General features: G+C 35.0%; 1 protein-coding gene across 1 annotated transcript in view; it reads right to left on the reverse strand.

Annotated features, from left to right (window-relative positions):
- Positions 1-20065, reverse strand: part of ZBBX (zinc finger B-box domain containing) — a 108552-nt gene that overhangs the window by 22378 nt on the left and 66109 nt on the right. The window contains exons 10-14 of the mRNA XM_007114708.3: positions 15995-16115; positions 6824-6933; positions 6343-6443; positions 5079-5158; positions 3306-3445 (exon numbers count right to left, since the gene is read on the reverse strand). Coding sequence (XP_007114770.2) covers positions 3306-3445; positions 5079-5158; positions 6343-6443; positions 6824-6933; positions 15995-16115 — 552 coding nt within the window. The remainder of the gene's footprint in view (positions 1-3305; positions 3446-5078; positions 5159-6342; positions 6444-6823; positions 6934-15994; positions 16116-20065) is intronic.

A 20065-nucleotide genomic window follows, 5' to 3' on the forward strand; every position in this document is an offset into this window, starting at 1 on the left:
AATATCATAATTAATGATAAGAAACTAAAAGCTTTATCTCTAATATCAGGAATGAGATAAAGATGTCCACTCTTACCACTTCTTTTCAACATTGTACTGGAAGCCCTAGCTAACGCAATAAGACAAGAAAATGAAGTAAAAGGTGTACAGATTGGGAAGGAAGAAATAAATCTGATTTTGTTCACAGATTAGATGATTGTCTATGTACAGATCCAAAAGACCAAAAACTTCTGGAATTACTAAGTGATTATTGAATGGTTGCAGGATACAAGGTCAACATACAAAAGTCAATTGCTTTCCTAAACACCAACATGAATAAGTGGAATTTAAAATTAATAACACAATACCATTTACATTAGCACACAAAAAACTGAAATACTTAGGTATAAATCTAAAAAAAATATAAGATCTACATGAGGAAAACTAGAAATCTCTAATGAAAGAAATCAAAAAACTAAATAAGTGAAGGGCTAGTTCACATTCATGGATAAGAAGACTCAATTTGTCAAGATGTCAGTTCTTCCCAATTTCATCTAAAGATTCAATGCAATCCCAATAAAAATCCCACAAGTTATTTTATATACATTGACAAAGTGATTTTAACATTTATATGGAGAGGCAAAAGACCCAGAATAGGCAACACAATATTGAAGGATTGACACTATACAACTTTGAAAATTATCACACAGCCATAGTAATCAAGACAAAGTGGTATTAGCAAAAATATAAAAATAGATCAATGGAACAGAATGAAGAATCCATAAATAGATTTACTTAAATATAGGCAACTGATCCTTGATGGAACAGTAAAAGCCATATAGTGGAGAAAAGATAGTCTTTTCAACAAATGGTGTTGGAACAAGTGGACATCCACAGGTCCCCAAATAAATCTGGACACAGAACTTACACTCTTCACAAAAATTAACTCAAAATGAATGATAAACCTAAATGTAAAATGCAAAACTATAAAACTCCTAGAAGATAGGAGAAAATCCAGATAATCTTGGGTATGGTAATGACATTTTAAAATACAACACAAAAGGCAGGATCCATGAAAGAAATAATTGATAAGCTGGACTTCATTAAAATTAAAAACTTCTGTTCTGTGAAAGACACTGCTAAGAGAATGACAAGACAAGTCACATATTTGGAGAAAATATTTGCAAAACACATACATAAAATACTATTATCCAAAATATACAAAAAAACTCTAAAATTTTCAACAGTAAGAAAACAGACAACCCAATTAAAAAATGGGCAAAAGTCCTTAACAGACACCTCATCAAAGAAGATATATGTGGCAAATAAGCATATGAAAAGATGCTCAACATCATACATCATTAGAGAATTTCAAATTAAAACGAGATACCACTATACAATTATTAGGATGGCAAAAATCCAAAACACTGACAATGCCAAATATTGGCAAGGGTTTGAAAAACAGGAAGACACATTCGCTGTTGGTGGGAATGAAAAGTGGTAAAGTCAATTTGATAGACAATTTGGTGGTTTCTTACAAAATTAAACATACTCTTACCAACAATTGTGCTCCTAGGTATTTACCAAAATGAGTTAAAAACTATGTCCAAAGAAAAACTCAAATATGGATTTTTATAACAGCTTTATTCATAACTGCCAAAACTTGAAAGCAACCACGATGTCCTTTAATAAGTGAATGTATAAATAAATTGTGGTACATCCAGATAATGGAATATTATTCAGCACTAAAAAGAAGTGAGCTATCCAAGCCATGAAAACACATGGGGGCACCTTTAAATACATATTATTAAGTAAAAGAAGCCAATCTGAAAAGACTATTGTATGATTTCAGCTATATGACATTCTGGAAAAGGCAAAACTGGAGACAGTAAAAAGATCGGTGGTTGCCAAGGGTTAGCAGGGAAGTTTGTGTGAAAAGACAGAGCACAGAGGATTTTTCGGGCACTGAAACTACTTTGTATTATTCTATAATGTTGGATACAAGTCATTATACATTTGTCCAAACCCAGAGAATGTACAACACCAAGAGTGAACCCTAATGTAAACTGTGGACTCTGGGTAAAAATGATGTGTCTATGTTCATTGATTTTAACAAAGTATTGTTAAGTAATTTGTACTACTCTGGTTTGGGATGCTGATAGTGGAAGAAGCTATGAGTTTGTGGAGTCTGAGGGTATATGGGAACTCTGTACTTCATGCTTAATTTTCCTATGAACATAAAACTGCTCTAAAAAATAAAGTCTATTCAAATAAATTAAGTATCTTTAAAGTAACACTTAATGGGCTTTTGTATTCAGCATTTTTCCAAAGGCAATTGGAACTCCATGCTCCAGGTAGGTTAAAAATACCTTCTGGCTTAGACCTGGAGCCCTGTAAAGCGCTAAATTCCCATGTGGGTACAGTTCATTGTATTATGATTTAGAGGCTTCGTAGATGAAAATGTTAAAACCAGCATGATTACTACAAATCATTGTTCTCTACCATCTGTTACCCAATGAAAAGGTAATCATCAGTTTTACAACTAGTCACTTTAAATAATGATCTCTGGCATCTCTCAAATTCTTCACATAAGATATATTTATTGGTTTTTCTGAAAATCCTACGTAGATAAAATAAAATCCTAAGTAGATAAAAGCAGATTAGAAATAATCTAGTTCCCATATTTTAGCTTTGGAAAGTGAGATCTAAGAAAGGAAGTGACATGTTTAAGGTCACACAGCAATTTAAGGCAGAAATGAAAACAAAATCTGACTCGCAGGCCAGGATACTTTGCTATGACTGTCTTTAAATGATGATCTCAAGCATCTAGAAATTAAAACCAGACAATAGCGCACAGTATTCTAATCTATAGATCCCAAGGGTACTACTAGTAATAACAATGTAGATATATAAACAGATGATTTGTTTTGGTTTTATCACTAATGTGAAACTTAACACAAACTTAAATATTTTAGGAAAAGATTTAGTGCAAGGGAGGGAGGACAAAAGAGTATCAATCAGACTTTTTTCACTAAAAGCCCATCTATGTAATCCTTTAAATGCTAGCTCAGTCCATAATAACTTTTAGAGTAGTCCTATACCGGCTGCTTTTTCCTCTGAATACAAATACCATTGTCCATTGACCGAAGAGAGTATTCGATAGAATATTATGTATTTTCAACCAATTTTCTCCTGAGGACTAAATCTTCTGGGTTTAAAATGAACAGCAAAATAGGCAAAGCTTTTATATACTGCAATACCTATTGGTTTTATTAAGTTATTAACATTCACCATTAATAATATTAAGCAACAACAAAAAAAGTTACCTTCTGAGTTATCTTTACAATAAGAAGTGTTGTTGCTCAGATGAAGATGTAAGAGGTGTGTTTTTCCCTTGGTGAAAATATGATGTTGATGGATGTCATTTTCATATAGAAAAGTATTCTGATAATCATGAAATGTGCAACTTTCATATTTAGGGACAAGCAAAAGAATAGAGTTGAAAGAAATTATATATAAAAAAGTTAAAAGACCCAGCTTATTAAAATAAATACAGTAAAACCTTAAGGGAATAGGGTTATTCACATTAATTTAATATTTCCTTCAACATACTGTGGACAAATTCTAAACTACAAGTAACTAAACAGTATTATGAATTTAAAGGGAATAGGCAACTGGGACAAACCTGATTTAACTATAAATTTTTAATTGACAGTTTCTTGTTAAAAATATTCTGAAATAAGTTTGGTTTCTCATGGTCTTCTAAAAATGGAGAGTTATCTTGCAATCTCATCAAGCTCATGAAATCAAGGTTTTATTGCTTAAATAAACTTTTTATTTGTTCATCATGAACTATATGAGTTCAAAAGCCTCATGTGGTATTTATATCTCAGTTTTAATGAAGATTACCATATACAAGCATAATTACAATTGAATAACATTTTCTATGAATGGAATAATATATTTAATAATACTTGATATTTATGTAAGCTCTACATAGTACCATCATAAAAACTCATGGATTATGCTTAACCAAAAAGGTCCTCTTGTGTCACTTATGATGCTTTATGACTCTTAGAAAAGAAGCTCTATGGGCACCTCCAAACCCAAGATGCAAAACTATTGCTAAACCGTAATCAGTAACTTTCTCTGCCTTGTCTAACATGGAGGTCAAAGCAAAGACTTGTGATAAGATACATAAAAGAATCAAGTTAGAAAGTAGAAATCCATTTCCTTAGTAGTAGTAGTGCATATAAACCACTTATATACTGACCAGAAGGTTGTCTCCTGCCAAAAGCACATTTGCTGCTAAATATCTGGGTCTATGTGTCCAAACGTGGGGCTTTTTGGGTCTGAGGGCATCACTTAGGCCCACTGTTGTTCCAAAATGCTGACAGGGGCCTAAGGTGATCTGAACATATAAACAAAGAATCGGTGTAGGGGCTACTTAATAGGAACTTCATTCTGCTGTTTGCCCAACTTAATGCTTTGTAGTCAAAACATGAGAAATCCTAGCTAAAGTTTCAACAGCAAAGAGGACTTAGAATAATTTTTAGCATTACTAACAGATACAGCTAGATATTATTTTTCATTTGGAAATGACAAAATTCTAAAAAAAATTTACAAGCTGAATCATTATAATTCATTTATTTAATTTATCACACAGTAAAATCTACCTAGGAAGTAATCGATAGTTTGGGGGCTTTTCTTGTCTCTCAACTTATTAATGTACCTGTTTTTATTTAGGGTTCATAACAAACTGAAGAAAAATCCAAAGAGTATCTTTGGAGAAAGTAAGGAAGTTCATATGAAATATATGACTTGGGAGGCCATTTCAAATAATAACAATTCCTAAATTCAGAAGCATCTATTAAATAATCCAGATATTAGGTAAGAGTATAAACATATCATTATAGATAATTTTCTAATTACTGAATGCTAATAAATATTAGCAATATTGTACCCAAATTAAAACATAGTTTAAATAAAATACATTCTAACATTTAAGTCACATTTTTTTATGTTGTGAATTTCTCAAGAGATAGTTAATTTTTTGTGAGTGTTTAATAAGTATCAAAAGTGAATTAGAAAGATCTTACCTTTGTTGACTGTCTGCATCTGCTAACTCAACTTTATAAGGCACAACATTTCCCAGTTCTTCAAATTCGGCTTCATCAGTCTTATTAAACGCATGTTGTATAATATTAGTATGCTCAACAAATTTATAATACATTAACCAGCTAATTTGTGCATAATATTTAGAGAATTTTTTTTCTCACAAAGAAATGTCATGAGCTCTCTGACTACATGCCATAGAGCATTAGTTCTAGGAGAACTAAACAAATTCAACAGATATTTGCTGAGGGCTTTTGCTGTGTCAGTATATTTATCACTACTATCACACCCAGAACCAAATATAACAACTTAGGTTTTATTTTGTAACTACTAAGTGCCAAGTAGATCAGTGACTAAGATGTTTTTCATTCGCTGGCCAGCATGTCATACCATATGCATCAACAATTTAATGAAGAGCACACACAAATACACATGCATGTATGTATTTATTTGTTCAGAATCTTCAATTTATCCAGAGCAGAAATAAAAATGTTGCCAGGCATACACACACACACACACACACACACACACACACACACACGCACACACAGCAGAAGCTATTAACCTCAAGAAGAAAGTAGTACTTAAAAAGGTACTTCCTCGTAGTCCTTCTCTGTGACAACCACAGTAAGAGCAACATTGAGGACAGGGGGTATACTCAGCTACTAGAGGACTAGAAAGTCAGAAATGCACTGAGTTTATCACAACTTAACCCTTCAGCCTGGAGCTCTAGCTCTGACTGGCTCTAGCTCCAGCTTATTCTACCTGGTGTCTTCTAGAGGTTTGTATTCAAGTTATTATTATACTAAATCCCTTAAATCTTAATACTATTTTTCCTTTAAATAGAAAATATTAAATGACAATCAACAAACTAAATTTATACAAATTTTATTAAATAAGTATCATATAATGAGAATAGTCTTTGTTAAAAAGCCTGATAACACAGAGAACTAAATAAAACAAACACTAAACTACATTTCTACAAGTTAAAAGAGTGAAACGTCTTCTCATCTTCCATACCTGACACAACATCAATTTAGCTCACAAATTTACTGTCTACATTAAAATAATAGTCTGTTATATTCCTGTCAGCATATTTAAATTCAAATACTTGTAAATTTATAATACTTGTTATATACTTGTAAATTTATTTCAACAAGAAATCTTGTTGAAAATAACATGTAGTTGTAACTGTATGTTATGAATTTCCTGTTTGTTAAGTAATATGAGTGGTCATTATGAACTTACATCATCCAGTTCGACTATTTTTAGAGATGGTTCAGGTCTCTCGACGTTTAATTCTTCTACTGGCAGAAAAAGAGCTTGGGGTTGTATTTTGATATCTTCAACTAGAAAATAAGATTAAAAATAATATCATCAAAACATATACCTTACCTGATGATTCATCTTCAAATAACATAGGCAACAATAGAAGAAGAATGTTCTCCTGTGCATCCACACAAAGGTATAAATACTGTCAATTTTCCCAGTTCAAGTAAAATACACATTTACTTAACATTCGATTTTTTAATGAAACTATTTAAACTAAGGCAAAGTATATCTAGAGAATGGCAAGGAGAGGGTGCATGATTTTGATCTAGAGATAAAGTGTACACAGTGCAGTTGAGAATGATACAGTAAAGAAAACCAAAAGCAGATGCTGATTAATGCTCAGTGTATATAATTTGAAATAGTAAATTTGAAAATATCTAATCAAGGCTGAACTAACCATCACTATCTTCATCATATTCATTCTGAGAACACTGTGCCTCACTACTGGTTTTACACTGAGGTATAAAGGTGTCCAGTAGCATGTTTTGAAGTTGCTCCTGTGGAGTTCTACAAAACAAGAAAGAAGCAATTAAAAGCCTAAAGTACATTATCTGAAATTTCTCCAAACAAGATCTTGATTTATTTCACAAACAAGTGAGTCTACAAAATTAATAATGAAAACCATAGCCATACCTCTAATTCACAGAAGAAAGTACAACTGTAAAACATAATCTTAATCCACTAAAATAATTTTTTAAATCAAATTAACATCACACAACCTTTTTAATTTCATATCTTATTGTTTTTCCTTTAGGATGAAAATCAAAGTTATGATAGAATTCAGTATTTTTGCAAAAAAACACATGGAATCCATGAAACATATCACACTGTTTAAAAAGCTAATTTACAAATGTGTGTTGTACCTCACAGACTTCGCATTATGTTGATAAGTTCTAAGAGAACTGAAGACATTTTTCTGAACTTCCACCAAGCCAGTCGGGTAATAAAATAGGCTTCCACGATAAGAATATGAGGTGTTCCGGATGTAGCATCTATTATCTAGTTAACAATGAGGTCTGATGTGGCCTGTCTCACATACAAGGCAATGAAGCACAGGAATTCTTAGAGGTCTTGTGCATTTGTTTCCAAAGGATAGTCCCAAACAATGGGGAAGGGAGTCACTTTTTAACTGCCCTTAAACCACACAGCTCTTCTAGATTATGCATGCTCATGGAGTCCCCATATAAAAGTCAGATCCTTCTTAATAATATTAGCTGGTGACAATAATACAAAAAATGTACCAGGCTATGTTCTAAACAATTTGGGGTACTGAATCTTAACAGGAATATTAAATAGGCACTAATATTATCTAAGTTTGATGAGAAAATTAAAGCACAAAGAAGTAAACCAACTTGTTCAGTCATTCAGGTAGTAAATGCAGCAAAGACAATTTGAACTCAAGCAGTCTGCCTCCCTAAGCCCATGTTCTTAATCATTACTCTAGATTGCCTCTCTCACAATTTGCAAAAGTACTAAAAATTTAATGATCTCCTGGCAAACTGTGACTATGTGCATTTCCCCAGTATACGTAATGTATATATCAGAACACTCCAAAATATTTATATATTATCCAGCTTTGAAAAGCATGTCATCTTACATCCATAATTTAATTAAATGATGGAAAATATTAAAGAGTAAAGGTCAAAGACAAACTGGCATCTGGTCACCAGAAACCTCTTTCCAGTTTGACATAGATATACTGTACTAAAAATTCAATCACTGATACACATAAATGCACTAATATCCAGATACTCCTTCATGAAGTGAAAACTTACCTAATTTTAGAAGGAAAGCCCTGAACCAAAGACTTAGAGAGTCCAGTTAATAGAGCACTGGAGCTGAAGGGGTCCCTCAGATTATTTATTCCAAACTCAATGTTTTTCAGGTGATAAAATGTGGACCAAGAGAATTAAAGTGATTTGCCCATGAACAAACAACTAGTTAGTCAATAAACTAACTCTACATTCTGGATTGGGACCCTAACACAATTGCTTTGTTAAAAGATCATGCCACATAAATAAAAGATGACATATGCTTTAGAATAGGATTACCTCACCAGATTTTCCTCTTTTAAAATTTAAACAAATATGTATTGAGCATTGACCAATTCATTTGGGGAAACCAAACTGGCCAAATCATTCTTGTGATGAGTGGTTCTAACACTGTGAATCAGTGTTAGGCTGTTTGCATCAGAATCACCAGGGAAGATCTTTTTGAATGCAGAGTCTCATACCCATCTTTAAAAACACTGATTTTTAGGTCTGTCTGGGGCCAGGAGGAGAAATCAGCATTCTAAAAACCTCCCCCCATGCTTCTGATGATCAGTTAGAACTGAGAAGTACATATAATAAAAAGAGTAGGGGAACTGGAGTAGAAATACCAGCTAATTTTTAATATCCACCCTTAAAATACTCTAAATCCAAATCATATGATCTCTTTCATGAAACTTTCCTAGCATTTAAAAGATCCACTAGAAGCAAAAGAGAAAATAAACCAGTGGGACTACATCAAACTAAAAAGCATCTGCACAGCAAAGGAGACCATCAACAAAATGAAAAGACAGCCTACCAAATGAGAAGATATTTGCAAATCATATGTTTAATAAGGAACTAATATCTAAATAATATCTAAGATATATAAATAAACAACAAAAAACCCAAAGAACCCAATTAAAAATCGGCAGAGGATCTGAATAGACATTTTTCCAAAGAAGACATACAGATGGGCAATAGGCACATGAAAAGATGTTCAACATCACTAATCATCAGGGAAATGCAAATGAAAACCACAATGAGATATCACCTCACACCTGCTAGAATGGCTATCATCACAAAGATAAGAAATAGCAAATGTTGGAGAAGATATGGAGAAAAGGGAACTTTATACACTGTTGGTGGGAATGTAATTTGGTGTAGCCGCTATGGAAAACAGTATGGAGATTCCTCAAAAAATTAAGAATAGAACTACCATATGATCTAGTTATTCCATTTCTGGGTATTTATCTGAAGAAAATGAAAATAATAATTTGAAAAGATATATGTACCCCTTTGCAGCTTTATTTACAGTAGCCAGGATATGGAAACAACCTAAGTGCCCAGCAACAGATGAATGGATAAAGATGTGGTTATACACACACACACACACACACACACAAACAAACACACACAAACACACACACACACACACTACAGAATACTACTTAGCTATAAGCAAACATAAAATCTTGACATTTGTGACAACATAGATAGACCTTGATAGTATAAGTGAAAAATGTCAGAGAAAGACAAATGATTTCACTCATAAGTGAAATATAAAAAAATCAAAAATAAACAAACAAAACAAAACAAAAACAAACACATTAATACAGAGAACAGATTAGTAGTTACCAGAGGGGAAGGGGAGTAGAAGAGGGCGAAATGAGTAAAGGTGGTCAACTGCACAGTAACAAATGGAAACTAAACTTTTGGACGTGAGCAGGTTGCAGTGTGTACGTGAGCAGGTTGCAGTGTGAAATATAATCTGCACACATGAAACATATATATAATGTTATAAACCAATGTTATCTCAACGACAACAAAAAGAACCACTGGAGATATTAAGATTGCTATTAAGGTCTATCAACACTTACGTATTGGCAGGTAAAATACAAAAATCATTACTATCCAAATCAGAAAAGTGATATAAAAACAAAATGCCACAGAACATATATTTATAAGCCTGTTAAGCCTTTTATAAAATATGACAATTATAGACAGAAATGAAGTCAGTCATTTAACAAAAGTGTTCTTCTTTTAATGTATAGGAAACTCAGTGTGAAGGGCCTTGAAATGTAGCCACTAAAAAAGATAAGTGACCTTGGGATTACTTTTATGTACTAATTCCTAAGCTAGAAAGAGGCAATTGACAGATATACACTACTAAATTTCACACCTGAAAGACTGTTATGGACATAATACTTTAAAAGAGATATAGACAACTTGGACAAGAGTTACATAGGAATAACCAGAATAGTCTATGTATGAACTTAAGACCCTGCCATGTAAACCACAATGGGATATAACTACACACCTATTAAAACAACCGTCAAAAGAAAAAATAACCTGAGAATACCAGGCACTGGCAAGGATGTGGAGGAACTGGAACTCTCACACATTGCAGAAAAAAATGCAAAACTATTCAGTCACTTTGGAAACAGTTTGGCAGTTTCTCATCAAGATAAACATATATTTACCATATAACTCAGCCATCCTGCTCCAGGTATTTACCCAGGGAATTAAAAACTTATATTCAAACAAAAACCTATATGCAAATGTTTATAATAGATTTAGTCATAACTGCCCAAAACTAGAAACCAGCAGGATGTTGTTTAACAGATGAATGGATAAAATATATACCATGATTATGAAATACTACTCTACCATAAAAAGGAACAGACTTTGATTCACTCAAGAACATGGCTGAATCTTAAATGCATTCTGCTAAATGAAGGATGCAAAAAGCTACATATTTTATGATTTAATTTACATGATATTCAGAAAAAGGCAAATGTATAAGGATGGAAACAGACCAATAGTTGCCATGGGTTGAGGAAGAAGGGTTGACTAAAGGAAGAGGAAGCATGAGGGATTACAGGGTGATGGAACTGTATTCTTCAGTACTGTGGTGAACACATGGCTCTAGGCATTGGCAAAAGCCCATAGAACTGTACACAAGTTTATTCAAATTTTAAAAAGTACTCAGGATATGGGCATACCCCCAAAGAATGGTAGAACCACTCTAAAGGAGATGGGAAAGTAATGAGTGCCGTGGGCTAAACAACTGTGGAAAACAAGATTTTGACTGGATACTGTAGAAAGCACTATAACAGTGTACTCTAATTGGTAAATTTGTTTCTCACAGTGATATTAGTTAGCGATTCCTAAACTGCTTTACACATATATTAAGGGTGATAAATTAATAAATACATTATAGATACTGAGAGCCAGGATTCTCACTGCAGGTGAAAGAAACCACAAATAAGCAAAGGGAGAATGTAAATGAACCAGTTGTTGTCGGTTTGGATGTATGAATATGAACTCATGTTTACTTTAATAGATATCCAGGTAGACAGGTACAGAAGTAAATTTAGTTGTGTGTGTATCCTGGGTTAGTATATATACATGTATCTCCTAGATGTTCTCTGAGAAAACCTAGGATCTGTGCTCCTGAGTAGCAAGGTGCACACCTAAGTTGAGATCTTGGTTTCTGAATAACAGTCTCCAGTAAAAGGAATCAGGTTTCCTTGGAAAAATGATTCCCGGGTTAGGACAGGAAAATGCATCTCAGGTGCTAGAAAAATAGAGATGTTCAACGCAAACCAACCAACAAACAAAAAAGGGCAAGAATGTATTGAAAGGAGCGAGAAGTCAACCTGAAAGAGCTCTCAATGATCAAAGCAGGAACTTGAGTCAAAAAATAAATGACAATCGTATTGGATATTAATCCAAAATAAAATAAATATCCATGAGTCCACATAAATAAATAATTGAATAAATAAACCAAAGTGGGAAAAGAGATATTCTTCCTTGAAGAATTCCAATTAATAAATGTAGAAGGAATAGAGGAAATAGAAAATCCCCACTAGAGCAGCAGAGTAATAACTGCTACAGGCAAAATCCACTGACAAATGCTAAAATTAGTAGATGAAAGTTTAAAGAAAAACAGAATTTTGCATCATCTCAAAGTATCTCCCCTAAAATATTTATTACTATGATGTGATTATGTCCCCCCAACCCAATTCATATGTTGAAATTCTAACACTCAGTGTGATGGTATTAAGAGATGAGGCCTTTGGGAGGTGATTAGGTCATGAAGGCAGAGTCCCCACATGGGATTAGCACCTTTATAGAAGAGGCCCATGAGAGCCCTGTGAAGACACCATGAAAAGATTTCTCCTATGAACCAGGAAGCAGGCCATCACCAGACTCTGAATCTGCTGGTATCTTGATCTGGGACTTCCTAACCGCAGGAACACTGAGAAATAAATGTTTGTTTTTTATATGCCACCCAGTCTATGGTATTCTGCTATAACGTCCCAAATGGACATAGACAGAAATTGGTACCAGAAGTGGGGTGCTGCTATAAAATTCCTTAAAATGTGAAAGCAGCTTTGGAGCTGGCTAATTAGTAAAGGCTGGAAGAGGTCTGAAGTTCATGTTAGGAAAAGGCTACATTGCTATTAATAGACCTTTAAAGACAATTCTGGTAAGGGCTCCAAAAAAAGAGAGAGCTGTAGAAAAAGCTTCAATAGTCTTAAAGAATACCGAAGTAATCCTGAATAGAATGTCAGTAGTAATATGTATGGTAAATGCCATTTTGATGAGGTATCAGATGGAAGTAAGGAACAAGTTATCATACAATGGAGGAAAGGCAATCCTTGCTAATAAAGTGGCAAAGAGTTTAGCTGAATTGCATTCATGTCCTAGTGTTTTACGGAAGGTAGAACTTGTGAGTAATGAAATTAGACATATGGCTGAGGCAATTTCTAAGCAAAGTGTTGAAGGAGAGGCCTGGTTTCTCATGACTGCTCATAACAAAATGCAAGGAAGAGAGAAATGAATTAAAGACAGAATTAATCAAAAGAGAAGCAAAACTTAAAGATTTGGAACATTCTCAGCCTATTTATATTTATATTGAAAAGTATGACACAACCTATACAGGAGAGAATAGGAAGTATATGGCCAAAGGATCATCTCACAGGGAGATCAGTTAGCCATCTAAACAGAAGATATGACCTATTATCCAAAACAATGGAAGAATGATCCCGAAGGCAATTCAGAAATCATCAGGGCTATCTCTCCCATCACAGAGAGCCCCGTTAGAGCAACAGCCCAGTAAATCCCTGGGGGTAAGGCTGCCCTTGTGACCCCAGACTAGAACAGCCACACAATTCAAGCTCAGGGGAGTCACAGGCATGTCACCGAGCTCAGAGCCATCTTAGGAATGGGGCCACTCAAAGCCACAGGGCAGGGCCAACCAGAGCCTTGGGGGCCCAGCCCCTGCCAGGCAAAGTTCGGGGCAGAACTGCTGCCTCAGTGTGTCCAGAAGTGGGGCTTCTATCCCAGTGGGCCCGGACAGCAGAGGATACTCTCAAGATTTAAGGTCTAATAGCATTTGCCCCGTTAGGTTTCAGACTTGCTCAGGACCTGTTACTTCTTTTTTATTTCCAATTTCTCCCTTTTAGAATGGGAATATCTATCCTATGCCTGTCCCACTTTTGTATTTTGGGAGCACAGAACATGTTTGATTTCATACGTTCACAGTTAGACAGCAATTTGTCTCAGAATGAATCATACATTGAATCTCATCCATATCTGATTTACATGATACTTAGATAAGACTTTAGAATTAAGACTTTAGAATTTTGAGTTGATGATGGAAGGAGTTAAGGTTTTTGGCGCTATTGGGATAGAATGAACATATTTTGCATGTGAGCAGGACATAAACTGGTGGAGGGCAAGGAGCAGAAAGCTCTCTCCTGAATGTTTGTGTCCCCACAAAATTCTTATGTTGAAATTCTAACCTCCAAGGTGATGGTATTAGGTGGTGAGCCTTTGGGAGGTGATTAGGTCAAGAGGGTAGCACCCCCATGAATGGGATTAGTCTCTCCCCAAGAGAGACCTCTCACCCCTTCTGCCCTGTGAGGACAAAGTGAGAAGACAGCCCTCTATGAACCAGGAAGCTGGGTCTCTCTAGTCACCAAGTCTGCTAGCACCTTGATCTTGGGCTTCCCACCCCTAAGAACTGTGAAAAATAAATGCGTGTTGTTTATAAGCCACCCAGTCTATGGTATTCTGACAGCTTGAACAGACCACAATGTTAATTATGAAATTATGAAAGGAAAAGAGTGGTTTTGCAGCAGGGAACCTTGAGTTAATGTGAGTACCACATTAACCATGTGTTCAAGGTTAACATCCAGGTGATGAGATCTACTGATAGTATGATCTGGTGATATCATGCACTGAGAAGGGTACATCCTCTCTGTGGCATTCTTCCTCAAAATGCACAACCTCAATCTAATTATGAGGAAACACCAGATAGACACACACTGAGTATATTCTATGAAATACCCAGCAAGTACTCATGTCCAGGTCATGAAGACAAGGGAAGACTGAGGAATTGCAATGGATAAGGAGATTGGACAAAACTGCAATGTGAGATCCTGAATTGAATCCTGTAACAGAATAAGGACGTTAGTGACAAAAACTGGTGAAATCCAAATAAAGTGTGTAGTTTAGTGATTTATATTGTACTAATGTTAATTTCTTGGTGTTGATACATGCACTATGATTATATAAGATGTTACCATTAGAAAAGCTGAATGAATGACAAGTGGAAATTCTTCATGTTGTTTTGCAACTCTTGATTGCATGTCTTATTTCAACATTAAAAAAAAAATTTAAAAAAAAAATTAAAAGAAAAGAAATCTGCCCATGAAAAACAGTTGAAGGGGCGTGGGGGCAGATGGTAATCTGTCAAACAGAAGCTTCAAGGAAGTCATGAGGGCTGATTTTTAAAAATATGAAGGGATACCATGAAGAGGAGAAATTCATTTTTCTCAGTATTGGTTTAATTGGGAGAATTAGGACCAAGTTAGCAACTAGTCAGAAAAAATTACAGCTCACTAGGAGATATCATAGGAGGCAGAATGTTCCAAGGATGGAGTGGGCCATCTCGGGAGATGGTTTTGTATGACTGGAAGTGAAGCAAGGGCTCGAAAACCACTCCTCAGGTACATTCTAGACAGGTTTTCTAACACCCTGCTCCTCAAAATGTGGTTCAGAGACTAGCATTATCCACGGCAGTATCACATGGGAGCTGTCAGAAATTCAGAAATGCAAAATCTCAGGCTCCACCCATACCTACTGAAGAAGAATCTGTATTTTGCCATAGTCTCTAGCTGATTCATAGGCACAATGAAGTGTGAGTAGCACTGCTACAGGGAAAATTGAGCCCATGGTCTTTAAAGGTACCTCCCAATGTGGTTCTTATATCATGGTAAAATAATGAATGACTCCAACATGTACTCAGTCATCATTTTGGTTTGATATTTAACTTTTAAACCATTTATGAAATGCTACATCTAAATATAGCCTTTGAATAAAATATATTTGAATACTATTAATAAAACTATAAAATCAAAGGTCTGCTTAACTTAAAAGTAACATAAAAAGTAACTTAAAAGTTTCTGAAGAGTACAGCCTCAAAAATTACCTCTTCAAAGTAAGCTTTCATTTATCACATTATTTTTGCTATTATTTTTAAATTCCATACCATATTTGTGCCTTGTTTCCCACATACACATTTCCATTTCTCAAGGCAAACCCTAAATCAATCAAACATTACATACATAAATAGAATTAAAATTCTTATCAGAATGGTAGAAGCTTCACAGGGATTTAATATTGCTTTAAAATTATTTATGCAAATGTGAAGTGCATAAATAATATTGCTACAAAAAAGCATGTCACACACAGATCATAAATAGCTTTTACATTTCTTATTAATAATGCAAAAAATCAGAAAATACCTTCTGTGTTTTTTAAGCCATAATTTTTCCATGTAGGATAGACTGTCTTCTTTAAATTCAATCGTAAGTGGTTCTGTCCAAATTCTCAGATTAGTTTGTACTTCACATTCTTCCAATGACTCTATAAACATAATATGCATAATTAAGGTAACCTAGTCTACAAATTACCACATCTTCTCTCAAGATATAGAACTCACCATTTTTGAGGCAAATGTGCTTTGATATTTGTCTGTATAATCAATAGTTCTAGGCTTAAATGATGCAAAAGTGTTAAATATTGGTGATTTATTATATTACTGTATAGATAGTTTTCTTCAATAATTTCTTGAAATGAAAAAAATCTTATGATTCACAAGGTTTTTTAAAGCAACTAATTATTTTACATGATAAATACAAATAGATTCATTATATATTCTATAAACGCACACACACATAAAGGTATGTGTTAGAGCCACTGACAATAATATTTACACATTATGGGAAACAGAAAATAAATAACTCAAAATGGCACCTGGAGGAGACAACTGTCCTCATGAATTTATATCTACATGGCAACTTACTTCCAGATGCTTAAGATGTTTCTGAAGTACTACTAAATTAAAACCACCATTCAAAGATATTTAAAACTGATGGAGATTTCTGGGAAAGAAAGCAGCATAAATACAGAGTTACTAGTCTCTCCACCCTCCTAGATATTAGCCCTCTCTCCATAATGACTACAACAGGAGGAAAAATGTGGGAGAAGATAGAGTAGTAGTAAAGAGGGAAACAATTATTTTTTTATAGACTGAAACTAGAGAATAATCCCAAGCTCATACTGCAGCCTTTAATAAATAGCTTTTAGAAACAGCCAAATGCCAGCAATAGAAATAAACTAAAAGAATGTAAGTCATCCACTCTTATTCTTCCCAAAGTTTACAGCAGTGTTGAAGAAAGCAACTGGAGGATGTTCTAAGAACCACCATCAGAACGCATGAACTGAAAGTGTAGGAGTCAAGGACAAGAGCAAGTCATAGAAAAAAGGAGAGACCTCCACTGTGAGTCCTCCTTTTCATAAGAAAACAAAATATTTCCTGGCAGGGAAGCTGAAAGAGAAAAAAAATGAGGACTCACTTTTTTTTCTGTCCAGGTCATGAAGAAGAGTCACTTGGCTTGAGAGATAACCCCCAAGTCTAGAAGGGTGATTAGGAGGAAGGAGATGAAGCATCTGACCTATGACTCACTCTTCTCCCATCACCATGAATTCCATGAGTATGAGACTATTCCTATAACTTTTTCATAATAAAATGAGTGTCTTGATCTAAGACACTCATTGTGTAAGACACCACAGAGACAAATAAAGCTTCTGCTGGCAGATACACTACAGGAAGAGAAGGCAAATTCTTTTCTGAAATATGTAGCTTTTCCCATGAGGACAAATTACTGCCCTACCCATGATGGAAAGGGTCCAATATAATCATTCTGTAACAGATACTCCCTGTTCACAAAATCCACTTAGCATCATACCATCAATATAATGGGCAAACATTATCTCCTGTGCAATAGCAAGACAATCAAGGTTCTTTGGGACTATATAATGCTAGAAAGCTGGAGAGTTAATGTAGGTCTGAAGCAAGACTGTGAAGGTATACTGTAACCTCTGCCATATGATATCAAACTATCTCTGGTTATATTTATTAATAGAAATAGAAAAGAATACATTTGCTATGTCAAGGAGCAGTAAATTATAGCCCTTGGGCCAAATCTGGCCCACTGCTTTTGTATGGCTTTCAAGCTAACAATGGTTTTCTACATATTTTAAAGGCTGAAAAAAATCAAAAGAAGGTTAATATATTGTGACATGTGAAAATTATGTAAAATTCAAATTAGTATCCATAAACAAGGTTTTATTAGAAAATAGTCACACTCATTTGTTTATATATTGTCTTTCATGATACAGTGGCAGAGTTGTATGGCCCTTCTGAATGGCCCTCAAAGCTTAAAATATTTACTATCTGTCACTTTACAGAAAAATCAACCCCTAGGCTAGGTCAATAGCTGTCTCCCTCCTCCAACCATGGAGAATGTGTTGGTTTTCTCCAGCAAAGACACTACATCCAGAAAAGCAACCATGACCTGTATCATCATCATCGGATCAAGTTTACTCTAATCTGTAGTCATTTTCCAAGATCATTGGCTTTTGTACCAAATAAGTAAGTTAAATGGAAATATAATAAAAAGCAGTATTCCTGCATCTTTCAGGTCTTTGATGTTGGCATTAATCTTTGCAATCCCCAGGTATTGCTTCTGGCATGGTATTTTATTAGCATGGACATTGGCAAGGGAGGGAGACAGTTCTAGGGTCTTCTACTTACGTACTACCATAACAACCTTCATGCCACAGGTCAGATCATCAACATAGGCATTATTCCTGTTACTAAGTATATCCGTTCCCAAGAATCAAGACTGGGAAAATAACCACATAATGGTCCCACAGGCCCAATGCACTATGAGACAGAATAAAGACAAGATTCTATCTATCATTCCACTTCCATAAATCTCTAAGACTGACTGGTGGATTATGGTGGTACTTAGGGTCTCCAGGGTCTCTAACTGTCAGTTCAGACCCAGAATCTAATAACCCCTCTGAAGGTCTGGGCATTGCCTTTCCTCAGTGCATGTTTATCCTGGTAAATAGCCATAAGTTCTGTAGTAAAAGCTTAGAGGAAGATTCATAGTGTACCCTGTAACCACACTACAAAATCCTGCAAAAGGACCCAGCCTCTACCTCAAGGGGCTTCAGATTTGTGGTCTGGCTTAGGGCTGAGAACTTTATAATAAACTCTGAATCCACAGTATGGTAGCTCAAGTTGGGTCTCTGTGCATCAGGATGGAAATTTTCTACTCAGATAGGAAAATCAGGAGTCTATACAAACTTTTTCATTCTTATGTACTCCAATTAGTACCACAGACCTCTGTGAATTGAAACAATCTAATTACTAGTCTTCTTTGCCCCTTATTTTGGTAATTTTTCCACTATAACTTTGATAATTATATGCCAACATCTGGCCTCTACCATTCCAGGTTTCCATGATTCCTTTGAAATCAGGCAGTTCAATTCCATTCAAGCATCTTTATCCACAATCTTCAGCCTATAGAGGAAAGCTACAACACATCAGTTCTTTTATTATTTTTAAATACTATGTCTTCAAAGTGGACAACCAAAAAGGTATTTCTATAGAAGACTTAATCCTTTTCAGAGTAAAAAAGTAAAAAATACATCAAAATGTGAAAGCACAAATAAAAGGGCACATAAAATAACATAGTCAATGAGACTTATGTTGATGTACATACTAAAACAGGGTATACAAATAAAGTCTTGGAAGTATTAACAAAATTGATGTATCATGAACAAATGTAGGAAAAATATTTGAAAGAGAACATTATTTAGTAAAAAATCAGATTTTAATTGGGAATAAGGTGTGTGATATCTTGACATTAGGAATTACACTATGTTACAAAAGAGGACTAATCAGGAGAGTTCCTTCACTGGGAAATAAATGGAATAAAAATCATAAAATTGAATGCTGTTAACTAAGTTACATGATTTAAGTTTATTATCTTTTATTTTTATTTTTTTGTGTGTGTGTGGTATGCGGGCCTCCCTCCGCTGCGGCCTCTCCCGTTGCGGAGCACAGGCCCCGGACGCGCAGGCTCAGCGGCCATGGCTCACGGGCCCAGCCGCTCCGCGGCACGTGGGATCCTCCCAGACCGGGGCGCGAACCCGGCTCCCCTGCATCGGCAGGCGGACGCGCAACCACTGCGCCACCAGGGAAGCCCTATCTTTTATTTTTAATGAAAAGCAATTGGAAGCCTCAACAAGATTCTGAGTAATAAAATTAATAAATTGAATACTTCTAAAGGTATGATTTCCCTCAAAAGGTACTGGGAAACAAAGAAAAGACACTGTACACTTCGGTCATCCAGATCTTCAATGTCTAGAATATGGGTGTGAAAATTACCAAGGAAAAATAAAAACAAATATTTCTTCAAAAAGAAAGAAAGGGCTTCCCTGGTGGTGCAGTGGTTGAG

This window comes from Physeter macrocephalus, chromosome 1 (genome assembly GCF_002837175.3).
Source record: "Physeter macrocephalus isolate SW-GA chromosome 1, ASM283717v5, whole genome shotgun sequence".
Lineage (NCBI taxonomy): Eukaryota > Metazoa > Chordata > Mammalia > Artiodactyla > Physeteridae > Physeter > Physeter macrocephalus.